Source organism: Benincasa hispida, chromosome 8 (assembly GCF_009727055.1).
Source record: "Benincasa hispida cultivar B227 chromosome 8, ASM972705v1, whole genome shotgun sequence".
Classification (NCBI taxonomy): Eukaryota; Viridiplantae; Streptophyta; class Magnoliopsida; order Cucurbitales; family Cucurbitaceae; genus Benincasa; species Benincasa hispida.
In genome coordinates this window covers 38,656,100-38,669,539 of record NC_052356.1, presented here as the reverse complement: position 1 = coordinate 38,669,539, position 13,440 = coordinate 38,656,100, and the positions used below count along the sequence as shown (strand labels likewise).

The window sequence follows — 13,440 nt, the reverse complement described above, 5'->3', positions numbered from 1 at the left end:
GTGTGAGACAATTCGGTTTTCAGCAGGATATCCCATCGCCTTGTAATACTGGAACCCGTACTGTATGGTTATGACCTAAGGACTGGAGATTGGTCCGAAAAAGTTGCACATTAGTATGCGATGGCACTATCGTGCAAGGTTTATTGCAGTGGGGTTTCTCTTGAACAATTTGACACAAATGTCACTCCAGAATATATTCATTGGTATAATAATATCACAAGGCGCTACGTCACTCGTCCGGGAGCAGCTGTGGGTCATCTGGTAAATGAATGAATATTATCTAATTTTTTTTAATTTAAATTTATTTTAAATATTGTCTAATTGTTTTATATTCATAGAGATCGAAAACAACAGTAGACTCCGTGAGGTTGCGAATGATCCGAACCAAGTTCTTGCTATATGTAGTGACAACCAAAGCTTATTGGAGGAAATTCATTATATGTACGAATACCTATTGTTCCTCCACCAGCTCCTAGATATAGAGGACGTGTTCGGAAAGAGGATGAGTTTGATGAGTTGCACATAATGTGGAAGAGTTTCCCTATGACGCAGACGCAGAGTCAAACTGATTATGTTAGTCTGTGATGATGATGATGCCAGCATTTGGTTCAGGACATTATGACTCAGAGGCTAGTCCTTCGTCTTCATATGTGCAGGACATTTCGGGGTCCTGGAGAGCATAATGAATATTTATATAATGAATGAAGCGTCTGCAGAGGTACCAGAGCAACATCAAGAAGAACCCGAGCAACCTCAAGTTCGAATCGACGACGAAAACCAGCTCGAAATCGACGACGTCCGCCTTGTGACACATTGATTTTTATAATTATTTTTATATAAATGAGATATTTAATTTATATTTTTTATTTTTTATGAGTTATTATTATTTTTAATTTATTCTTTTAGAGTTTAAATAAAATGATAAATATTTTTTAGAATTTTTTTTTATAAAATGGAAAATTAAAAAAAAAAGAAGAAAGGATTAGAAAAGAGAAGGTGGAATGTGTAATAATTAAAAAGGAAAAAAAAGGAAATTTGTATGGTATTCTCGCTCTCTATCAAAATCTCGCTCTCGCTCTTGCTCTCGCTCTTGCTCACGCTCTCGCTCACGCTCTCGCTCACGCTCATGCTCACGCTCTCAATCACGCTCACGCTCTCGCTCATGCTCTCGCTCTCAATCACGCTCACGCTCTCGCTCTCGCTCATGCTCACGCTCTCACTCAAAATCTTGCTCTCTCAAACTCTCACTGTCTCTCATAATCTCGCTCTCGAATTTGATTAGCTCGTTAGCTCATTAGCGGCAAAAAGAAGAAGATTCATTAGCTCGTTATTTAGTCAGACTTGCTAAGATGACAGAATCCATTTGAAAACAACAATATTTTCCTAAAAAAAAAAAAGAAGAAGGTCGAGGGTTCTAATTTGAAACAACAATATTTTTACAAATAATTTGAAAACAACAATATTTTCCTAAATAGTTTTTAAAAGTACAATATCCTTTTAATTTTTCCATCCTTAGTTTGGTTTTTCTGTTTTACATTTCTCCGTATGACAAAAAGTCATGTTTATAGTTAAAAGAATTAGATACAGTGAAAAAAGAAAAACTATCTTAAAATAAAAACATTTTTCTTGAAAATATATGATTTTTTTTTTAAAAAATACTAAGTAGAAATTATTCCATACAGAATCTTCGAAATATACAGTAAAAACACTTTTTCACCATTCCAAAAAATAATAAACTCAGCTCTTAAAGTTTTTATTACGGATTTTTTAATCTAAAAAATAATTATAAACATGTGAAAATGCAAAGTGTCTACATTCTCACATGCTATAAATCATAAAAGACTAATATGTTATATACTCCATTCCATATATTAATTTTCAATGACATGCTTAATAATTTAAAAGAATAAGTTTTATGTTTATGGAATTCAATACCTTTGGAAAAAAAAGTTTTATATTGATGGGGATAAAAAAATTGAATGAGTCCCTACCATATAACAAGATTGAAATTGAACTATATCTTCAAACAGGGAAACAAAATGAAATTAAACAATCAGATAATAAAAGTGACCATTTAAAAATATATTTTTTTAATCAAGAACCAAAATTTATAAAGAAAGTTAAAGTGGACATAGCTCGATTGACATTCCAATGTATTGATAGCCACGATATTTATAGTTCAAATTCTTCACTCTAAGTTGTATTAAAAAAAATTCACAAAAAACTCATCACCTAATTCATTAGTATTGCTTCAGACACTTTTTTTCGGGTAGATAGTAAATGAATAAACAAAATCCCACTATTACATTTTTATAAAAATAATTTAATTTAGGTCAAAATATCATTTCATTCCTTTACTTTGAAATTTTTGAAATTTATTCCATTTTAGTGATTAATTTTTAAGTGTCCAATTTCAATATTTGTATTTTTTTTAATAAATTTTAAATTAGTTTATTAATGATTTTCTAATATACGCACATGTTGTATACCTTTGCATGAAAAGATTAATATTATTTTGTTAAGTTCGATAAAAATTAACTTTAAGAGATTAAATTTAATATTTTTTGAAAGTACAAGGACAAAAATTAAATATTAGAAAGTATAAAAATTTAAATGGAACACACACAAAAGTTTCAAAAAGAAAATGATATCTCAATCTTTAATTTATAAATGAACAAAAATGACTACAATAATTCTTTTACGTGAAGAATGGAAAATACATCCCATCCTCGTCTTTGGAGAAACTCCATAAAAGGTTAAAGTTGTATATTAATGAGAGGCCTTATTTGTCCTATGTTCCTTTGCAGGTCAATCGGGTGAAGAGTTAAGCTCATCACACTATGTGGTCCCCCGAGGTAAACAAGTAGAAAATGAATGTTGATGCCTCTTGGAATGCTATGAAGTTATGTTGTGGTGTTCAATGGATGGTCCGTAACTCCTTTGGAGCTCCTATTTGTGTCGAGTTTTAGAAGATCTCACAGGAGTGGTCGGTCAAGATGCTAGAGGCTCAAGCAATTATTGAAAGTCCGACTCATCTTTATTCTCTCTTTATCACCCTCCTAAATGCTATTATGGTTAATTTGACTCAAGGGAGGTGGTAAACTTAATTAACAACTGCTCGTCTGATTTCACTGGGATGAAGAATGTAGTTGATGAGATAGTTGTGTTAGTGAGGAGGTTAGGAAATGTCTTTTTCTCTTCTTTGTCTTTACATTAAGAATTGAGTTGTTCGTCATGTAAACCGTTATGCTATTGAGTTTTAAGTTTCATTATGGTTCTCTTTTATCTTTTCTAATCCGAAAGATTTAGGGAGGACTTAGGACTCTTATTTTTTCAAGTTAGTTTTTAGATTTAATTAACTGTGATTTGTCCTCGTTTGCCCTTGAATTTGGGCCTTGGGGTTTTTTTATGAAGTATTTGTTTTTTCTTTCTATTTTTTTTTTTAAAAAAACACCAAATTGAAGAAATTTTCTTTTCCAACTTTATTCTTGACCTCGAGTCCGAGCCAAAACTGATACCTAACATGGAAGATGGACTATTTTATTTCTAGTAGGATAATTCTCCAAAAGTATTTTTTCGTTTGAAAACCAGTAAAAATAATAAAATTATGTAACAACTACAAATTAATAAATTTCTAGTGAAAAAATTTAGACTCCCTTAGATGCATCTATCTTGGTACATCCTAAGTATTATTTAATAAAATAAGGTCATGCGGTATTTTTTTTTTTTAAGATAATGTTTTTGTAATTCTATTTTTTATGTGGTTAATAAGTGAGGAGTATAAGAGTTAGATGAGCCTAGGCTACATATAATTATTGCCCATTCCTTGTAACTCACTTAAAAGGGTTAGTTGAGTATGATATCAAATTTTCGTTTACAAAATTTTCATCAATATGGTTAATTTCTATTTATTCGACATGACATGAAAGATGAATCGACGTTCTCATTTCATCTTAAAAAATCTATAGAACATTAAACATCAAGCAATAAAATCTCATTAATGTAATACGAGCATAGAAAATTCAGAGAATCAATTTCTTACCTCTCTCTATATATATGGGTAATTACAATTGATAGCAAGTGTTTAACATCATTTAAAAAAATTGCAAATATAGCCAAGTCTATTAACGATAGACTTCTATCATTAAACGATAGACTTGTATCATTTATAGTGATATGATCTATCACTGATAGACTCTTACTAATAATATGACCTATCACGGATAGACTATTTAAATTTGATCATATTTATAATTTTTTTTATATTATATTATATCTACTAATATTTTGGGTTTAATGTCTATATTTGCAACGATCTCTATATATATATATATATTATCTTTTAATATTTTCGTCAACGTCAACATCTATATTTTATATTTTAAAGTTAGATCGAAGAGACATTGAATGGTCTAAGTCTTCCCTAAAAACAACTATCTAACCATTATTATTATTATTGGTTATTTGTCACATTTATTTTATAAAGTTGGATTTCCACGATGAAGCGAATTGATCCAATTGAATTAAAGAAAGAATTAAAGAAAACAGTTGATTAAGAAGAAAAAAACACCGGTGGCTTCTGGAGTAGATTTCACTTCCTCGGGAAATTTTTTCAGTCAACCCACTCGATTTCACATTGTACAATAAGATATTTTCCAAATTTCCAAATTTTCTTCTCCCCTTTCCCGGAAAACGACGCTTTGGTATAAGGTAAAGTAGCGTCAGCATAAGGAGACCATTCCTCCCTAGTTCCTTCCATTTTCCCCATTCTCAGATCAAAATCCAAAACCCTCCAATCCAGTCCTCTGTTCATGTTCATGAGCCTTCTTCAAGGAAATGAAAACCTCTGTCCTTCTCTTCCTCTCCTCCTTCTTCTTCTTCACAATCATTTGCTTTGATCTTCAGCTCTGTTTCGCCGATGACGCCCACGAGGAATTCAAAGCTTGCGGCGTCTATTACAACTGCGGAGATTTGGTTAACATCTCGTATCCATTCTGGGGGAATGAGCGGCAAAACTTTTGCGGTCGACGAGAATTCGAACTCAAGTGCAAAGATAACAAAACCACCACGATTCAAATCAATTCTATGGTCTTTAACGTTGTGAACATCAGTAAATCGGATCACAAAATGACGATCGCAAGATCAGATCTGTTCGATGATTACTGCCCTAACAATCGAATCGAAGAAGTGACGACGTTGGATTACAAACTGTTCAAGTATTCTTCGAATGATCTGAATCTGTCTGTGTGGTACGATTGTCCGCCGCTAGAGGGACCCCTGGGGGATTTCAGATTCTCGTGCGGATCGGAAAGGGAAAGAAGCGGGAGAGAAAATTATGCTTTGGAGATGAAGGATGCGATGTATTGGAGAAGAGACATGAGCGACTGTGAATTGCACATTGAAGTGACAATTACGATGGAGGTATTGAAAGAAGGAGCAACGAATAGAACGATATTGGTGGAAAGGGGAACGAAAGAAGGGTTTGAAGTGGAATATGGGGATTTCTATACAGTAGCGTGCGATGGGTGCAAGGAATATGGAGGCAAATGCGGTGGAAATGCGACTCATGAGTTTTACTGTATTTGTGGAAATGGAGATATACATCCTTATGTTTGCAGACCTCCTCCCCCTGCTCCTGGTATGTTAATTTCTTCTCCATTCTTCTTCTCTTTTGCATCATCCTACACATCCCAACTAATCTATTAATTAGTATTTTTAACTTTTACTCTAATTATTTAGATTTTATTTGATAATCATTTTATTTTTTATTTTAAAAATTAAATTTATGGACACTTTTTTTACCTCAAATTTCTTTGTTTACTTGTCAAATATTTTTAAAACGTTGTTTTTGTTTTTAGAAAGACTAAGAATTTAATCATTGTAGTTATTGTAGATAAGAAAAGATGCAAATCATTATAAGAAATGTGGATAAAATACTTTTATTTTCCAAAAACAAAAAATTTACCAAACGATACTTTTTTTTTTTTTTTTGAAAGTTAACTATATTTTCTCTCAATATCTTACCTTCATTTGCTTATTTATTAAGTAGAGGAGTTGAATTTTTAGTCAAATTTAAAAAATAAAAACAAAATTTAAAAATCTACCTTTTTTTTTTTAGTTTTCATAAATTTCAATGATGTTTTTAGACTTTCCAAAAAAAAAAAAAAAGAAGAAAGAAAGAAAGAAAATGATTTCTAACCTTTTTACTTTGAAATTATTCTAAAAAAATAATAATAAATGGTGTTTTTTCCATTTAAATGGCTGGAACAAATTTAGAGAAAACAAACATCATTTACAGTTGACTTAAAATTATATATTAAGAAAAAGAAGATAAAATTGAGATCAAAATGAACAAAAAAAATTAAAGTACATTTTGAAAGATCCATTTTAACTTGAGATCCCTTCATTTTCCTTTTTACTTTCATTTTTAAGAGGAAAAAACAGTAGCTTTTCAAATGCTCAAGGAATATAATGAATTAAAATTGTATATAAATAGTAATTTCTATTGAATGACATAACATATAAATTGCAACGCAATAATTTTTATGTATCAGCTTTTATATTAATTTTTATTAACAGAAGATCTCTACATGAATCTTTTCAAAGTTTATTTCCAGACTATACCTTAGAATTTATTCTATTTTTAAAGGTAAGAAAAATCATTGGCAGCAATAGATTAGGCGTAAAACTCCTTTTTTTTAAAAAAAATAGAAACTTGGAAACTCATTCTATATTTTTTCTTAATACTTTTTAATGGTGTTTTATTTTAGCCTTTGCTATCGTTTTTTTTAATAATTTAATTAAAAAAAAAACTACTTAGATATATATCTACCCATTAATTATTTTTTCTTAAAAGAAAAAAACTATACCAAATTTCTGGTAAACAATTTACAAAATTCTTAATGAAAAAACAAAACTTAATACGTAAAAAAAGTATAAATTAAACATAATAGCCAATAGTACTAAAAGTCAAACATAGTGACCAGTCAAACTCGTGATGATCTAAGTTGACCAATGAAATTGACGCTCAAGAGTGGGCCCACCCGGCCTTAAAGTTAAGGCTACGTTGGTTAGAACGTGTCAACAGCTGTTTATGTGTTGCGGAAGCAGGAAAAGGGATCTCCGGTTTGACCGTATAAAGTCAACAAATCTTATACACAATAAATAAATAATAATACACTATGAATAATATTAACTTAATACACAGGATTGAAAATTCTAGTTTAATACCCTTCGATTTTGACTTCTTCTTATTTGATTTGATTTTTCTTTAAATATTTGTTTCATTTGAATGCCCCACAAAGTATAAATTATCCGATAACGTTTATAATAAATTTGTTCTAAACTTTGTACATTTTCATAACAATAATGAGATTTCAAAAACATATCTTATCCATCTTCAATATTAGAAGGAACAAGATTGAAAAATTCTCCATGGGAAAAGCAGGATAATTTTAAGAAAACTCTATCTTGGAGGAGATCATGATAGAGAAGGAAATGAATAAAATAGAAGAAAGGTTTAGTTTAACTTAAACTTAGCTTAATTAGTTAAGATATATATATCATCTATCAAAAGTCGGTAATTTAAATTACCACCTCCATATGTTGTACTAGAAATATTGGTATCAAATAGGGGTGAAAGTCTATTCGATTTTTTTTTTTATTTTGAGGCCTACCAAAAACTAAACCAAACCAAACCAATTAAGTTTACAAAATAAAGGTGCTAAAATGATGTCCAGAAAAGAATAAAACCTATGAATTGGTTTTTATTCGATACAATTTATTATTGTTTTGATTCTCAATTTTTATCTTCTTTCTTCCAATTTTTCATTTTTATTTATGCTTTTGTTTTAAATCGGCTTTATTTTTTTGTTCATTTAAATTAAAATTGGCATATATATATTTTTTATAAATTGAAATTGGATTTTCTTTTCGTTGGTCTTTTTTTTAATAACGAACATACATGCACCTTAATATTCAGTCATTTAAAAAAAATTCAAGATGTTGAGTTTATATTAAAAGATCAAACCAAATTCAGTGAATTGGTCTGCCTCCAAGTCAATATTTGAATTCTCTCTCTATTACTAGGGACACTTATAAATATAACAATTAAATCCAATATATTTATATATATAATACAATATATATATTTTTTAAAATATCAAAAATTAGATCCAACTCTTAAGGTCTATCAACTTAAATTAGTCTATCACTAATAGTGACAAAGTCTATCACTGATAGATTTTGCTATATTTGTAATTCTTTAAAAATATTGTTATACACTTAATTATTAACCATATATATGTTACCCATTATAATTATTCCTTTTTCTAATGCTCTATCCTTATAATGAAAAGCCTCCAAATTGGGAGTGATACAAGCTTTTAATATTTTAATCATCCTATTTGCTAAAAATATTTTTTTAAAGTTAAATTACAAATTAGATTCAATAGTTTGGAGAGAGTTAAAATTTAGTCACAGAAACCATCCTCAAGGATTATAAGACTTAAGCCATAGAGGCATATTATTAGTTCACAAACCACCCTCTACATTAGAAATAGTCCACCCAGCTAACTTGTGAGCCACCATATTACAAGAACTAGAAATGGATTGAAATCCCAAAATATGAATTCAAATAATCCAATCTTTGATCTCTTCCAAAATAACCCCAAATTGAGAACGAGTCATAGATTTCTCATGAATGACCTTAACAAAAGTTTGGGAATCAAATTTAACCCATTCATTTGAGAAGCCCATTTCACCTACTAATTTAAGCTTAAACAGGAGGCCGCAACATCTATTGAGATGTCTTGAAAATTCGAAGCAACCATCATAGCCATTCCTTAAAAATCACGAAATATTACTCTTAACCCCGTTCTAACATCTATGTCTAGTAATTTCAATGGTTTGATAAAACCCTTATACATAGTCTACATATAATATGAAAGTTTTTATCAAATCATGGTAAATTCTAACCTATAATCATAAGAAATAAATTTATAATTTAATCGATTATTTGTATGTACGTGTTTGTTTGGTTAACTTGTTGGACAATGCAAAAAAGAAGTGAAAAAAAGTCGTATCTACTTCGGTGCCTGTCCTTCTCCAATCTCCACATTCCTCCTTTTGTTCCTGAAATGTAAGTCAAATGTTTCCCATTCTAAAGGGTTGTTTGGTAAACAAGGCTTCTACTATTACCGTTCTACCCTTTTATGACGTCACTACTGCATATACAAAACCTAAGCAGCTTTGATTTAATTGCCCAAGGTCTTCCCATTCTTTTTTTCCGTTTCTTTCACCGATTTCATTTCATCGCTTTGTTTAATTCTTCGAAAAAATTCTTTAATAGTCCTTTGAAATTTGACTGGAAGCCTAAATTACAATTTTCTATTGTAAGAAAATTCAGTACTTTACTCTTCCTTCAATTAAACTTCAACAAATGAATTATGAGAAAATAACCGAACTTTATGTTTGAATATTTTTTCATACGTGCAAAACTTCTAGTCAATTTTTTACCCACTTCTTCCAAATTTAGATTAATCTTTTCCCATTCTGCATGACCAAACTTCTTCCAAGTCTTCTTTTTAGTGTTTTAAATTGTAGTGGTGACCTATAACCGACCTTTCATGATCATATTTTGCCGCCCAAGTTGACCATTTTTTTTATAGCCAAAGTTTCTCTTGATTTCCTCTATTACAATTTCATCCAAATATTGGAAGCAACGTACATCTTATGCCACAAAATTCTCAAAAAGCAATCTTGTGATCTTTCCCATTTGGCCCACCTCCAAGTCTTCTGAATGACTTCTAAACTTTGCTTTTGCTTAAACCATGATTTGTCTTTTCTCTTCCTTTTTCCAAACATCATTCACAAAACCAAAACACAAAGATTTCAAGAACTTAAAACAAGAAACAACCCCCCCAAATCTAATTCAAACAGGGTTGGTTTAACTCACCAAACACACTGGAAATTTCCTTCACAAAACCTCCCTCCATTTTCCCAACTTTCTTCTTCTTCTTCTTCTTCTTCTGGTATATTCTTACTTCATTCTATTCATTCCATATATGGATTTCAAGAGAACCCCTTTTCTTATTATCATCTTCTTCATCATCTTTACTCGCCAAACTCTGTCCTTAGACCAAAAGTTTGAAGCTTGTGCTCCAAAATCCTGTGGGAAAGGTCCAAATATAAGCTATCCTTTCTGGATAGCTCATTTGCATGGCCCCTTCTGTGGATTCCCAAGCTTGGATATTGCCTGCAAAGATGAAAACCCAGTTATCAGAATTTCAAATGATGATTATATTATCAGAGAAATTTCCTACCAAAACCATTCTTTTCTTTTGACAAATGCTGCGGTTTACAATGTGAATTGCCCAACTCCTCTTCATAATTTCAGCCTCCACCGAACCCCATTCACTTACAGTTCGGATCATATTGGTTTCTTCTTCTTCTACAACTGTACTTCCCTTCCTCCCAACTATAGCTACCCAATTGACTGTTCAAGCACAAGCAAACTCCATTCTTTTGCTGCTTTCCATGATGGATTTTTGGAGTTTATGAACTTCTCTTCCAATTCTTGTCAATCCTCTGTTGAGGTGCCTGTAGACGTTAGTAATGAGGATGATGATTTTTCTGGGTTGTTGAGGAAGAGTTATTCTGGTGTCTTGAAGATGGGATTCAGTTTAAATTGGAATGCCCAAAATTGTAGCAACTGTGAGACAAGTGGTGGTCGTTGTGGGTTCGAAAGGAACCAGTTTGTTTGCTTTTGTCCTGATGGACCTCATCTAAAAACCTGCCAAGAGGGTAACTTTCTAGAAATTTTAGTTCTGTAGAATAGGAAAGGCCCGAATGGTTAAACCTTAATTCTTGCTCTTGCTTATAAACTGATTTTGAATTAATCTGCCTATAATGTTTCTTCTGAATTTTGACTGTTTTTTCCATTCTTTTGGTAAAACAATCTTGTCTAACGATTTGCTTCCCAATTGCTTCCCATGGCAGGAGAAAGTAAAAAATGGAAAAAGGCCGTCATAGGTAAAAACAAGAAGTTGATTTCACATTACAGTCATCATCTTATGGTTGGAAAGTGAGCTAATGGAATGATATGGCAGGTGTTTGCATTGGTATTGGAGGTATGCTGTTAATGAGTGTAGCCTTTTTCATCTGGTTTTGTTTGCACAAAAAGAAGCTTGCTCGTTCTTATACTCCCTCCTCCTTTCTCCTACGAAACATTTCTTGTGAACCTTCAACAAAGGAACTTGAGAAAGGAGAAAATGACATGGGGCTACCTTTGTTCTCTTATGAAGAGCTGGAAAAAGCCACAGACAGATTTAATCCAGCCAAAGAACTTGGAGATGGTGGCTTTGGCACCGTCTACTATGGTAAACAATCAGTCAATAATTTTACCCTTTGTTATAACCATATCTACTCGAGTATGAAGCTTTGAATTCCAATATTTGATCTCTTCACAGGCAAACTTCCAGATGGGCGTGAGGTTGCAGTGAAACGATTGTTTGAAAATAACTACCGACGAGTTGAGCATTTCATGAATGAAGTTGAGATCCTTACTCGTTTGCGTCACCCACATCTAGTCACCCTTTATGGATGCACCTCTCGACATTGCCGTGAACTCTTGCTGGTTTATGAATTCATTCCAAATGGTACTGTTGCCGATCATCTTCATGGCAACCGAGCAAAACCTGGTGAGCTTCCATGGCATACAAGGTTGAAGATTGCCATAGACACAGCAAGTGCTCTGGCTTTTCTTCATGCTTCTGAGACCATCCACCGTGACGTTAAAACCACCAACATTCTCCTTGACAACAACTACAATGTTAAAGTCGCTGATTTTGGACTATCTCGCCTTTTTCCTACCCAAGCCACCCATGTTTCAACTGCTCCACAAGGAACACCAGGCTACGTGGATCCAGAGTATCACGAATGTTATCAACTTACAAATAAAAGCGATGTCTTTAGCTTTGGAGTAGTATTGGTTGAGCTGATATCTTCAAAGCCTGCAGTTGATATCACTAGGCACAGACATGAGATTAACTTGTGGACAATGGCGATCAACAAGATTCGAAATGACGAATTACATGACTTTGTAGATTCATCTCTTGGATTTGAAACGGATGAAACTGTAAGAGATATGATATGTGCAGTTGCAGAGTTGGCATTTCGATGCTTGCAAAGTGTGAAGGATACAAGGCCGTCGATGTTGGAGGCTCTGGAAATTCTTAAGAACATAGAGAGTCGAAGTAGTGGCAGAGGAAAAGAAGACATAGATATTTCAGGAGAAGATGATATGCTGCTGAAGGATGGTTTAGTGCCAGAGTCCCCAGATTCTGTTGTCGTACCTTGGATGAGCAAATCTTCAACACCAAATGGCAGTGGCTAAGTTTGTGCTTTATGGGTTCATGGTAAAATAGCACTGCCTAGTCTTTTTTGTTCTTCCACCCATTATTATAAGCTTCCTCAACCCTTTTTAGGTTGAGTCAGATGTACATATTTGAGATTGAATGTAAAGCTCGCGTTGTTATTCTCCATCCACTTCTTCCCTCGTTTGACTGCTCATGATAGAAGTAAAAGAAGAAAATTATGCAGGAAAGAAATATGTTGATAATGTCCAAGTTTACACTATAATAATAAAGATTGTAATGAATGAAAGAACAGAGATCTCACATATTCTTTCAATAATATGCCTGACTTCTAAAATTCAAAAGGTTTTTCCAACTTCATAATCCTTCTCCATGAGGATAAAGAAATAGTAATTGGATGCCTTTATTTATCAGCTAAAGAACGCGCTGGTGTCGTGGTACCGATATTGCCCTTCTCCATTGGAAGCTCACTGGTACTGCAACATCTGTATTACACCTTCAGAGGCTATGCGCATTCAAGCCCTTTACTTAAGCTCTAAGCTGGCTTTAATTTGGAACTTTAACCAAGTCTTTTTGTGATTTGGTTCTTAAATTCTACTCCTAACAAAGGGAAGGGGTTCAAATTGTGATCAGGATCCATTCTCTTGTCGTTGAACGCCTAATCTTAGCTTGATACTCCAACATACAGAAAATCCAAGAGACTTCCAGATTCGAATATCTTTTTTCCTTCGAGTAAACAATTGCCTAATTCAAGCTTGTATGATCTGATGCAAGCAGGAAATCAATGGAAGATCTATTTAATGACGAAATCAACATTTAATGACTTATGGGGTCCTCACTCATTAATGAGAGTGACTTCCATTTCTGACTTCCCAGACCAAATAAATTAAAATTCATAACATATATTTTATGGGGAAGTCCTTAAGAAGCAGAAACTGTCCGTCGAATAAAACAATCCGTACAAACATCAATATTGATGAGACACCGCCGTATGGCACGATCGCTCGCTGCAACAGGGAATTCTGGAAGAATATTGCTTCTTAGGATCATGTCCAATTTTCCTTTT

The 13,440-nt window shown here is 32.6% G+C and overlaps 1 protein-coding gene across 2 annotated transcripts; it reads left to right on the top strand.

The window, feature by feature from the left end:
- Positions 1-4,634: 4,634 nt before the first annotated feature.
- LOC120082795 (LEAF RUST 10 DISEASE-RESISTANCE LOCUS RECEPTOR-LIKE PROTEIN KINASE-like 1.2) lies at positions 4,635-12,670 on the top strand. Of its 2 annotated transcripts, none has more exons than XM_039038111.1 (4): positions 4,635-5,638; positions 10,999-11,031; positions 11,109-11,378; positions 11,469-12,542. In XM_039038111.1, the coding sequence occupies exons 1-4, from the start codon at positions 4,837-4,839 to the stop codon at positions 12,392-12,394; spliced, it is 2,031 nt and encodes a 676-aa protein (XP_038894039.1). In that variant the 5' UTR covers positions 4,635-4,836; the 3' UTR covers positions 12,395-12,542. The 2 variants fall into 2 exon arrangements, with proteins under 2 accessions (XP_038894039.1, XP_038894040.1); XM_039038112.1 differs by lacking the exon at positions 4,635-5,638 and adding an exon at positions 7,912-10,803 and having other exon boundaries at positions 11,469-12,670.
- The last annotated feature ends 770 nt before the right edge of the window (positions 12,671-13,440 follow it).

Coding starts and splice junctions, on each gene's coding strand:
- LOC120082795 (XM_039038111.1), top strand. CDS start 4,837: ATGAAAACCTCTGTCCTTCTCTTCCTCTCCTCCTTCTTCTTCTTCACA. Junction 5,639..10,998: donor ACCTCCTCCCCCTGCTCCTG/GTATGTTAATTT, acceptor TTCCCATGGCAG/GAGAAAGTAAAAAATGGAAA. Junction 11,379..11,468: donor CTTTGGCACCGTCTACTATG/GTAAACAATCAG, acceptor ATCTCTTCACAG/GCAAACTTCCAGATGGGCGT.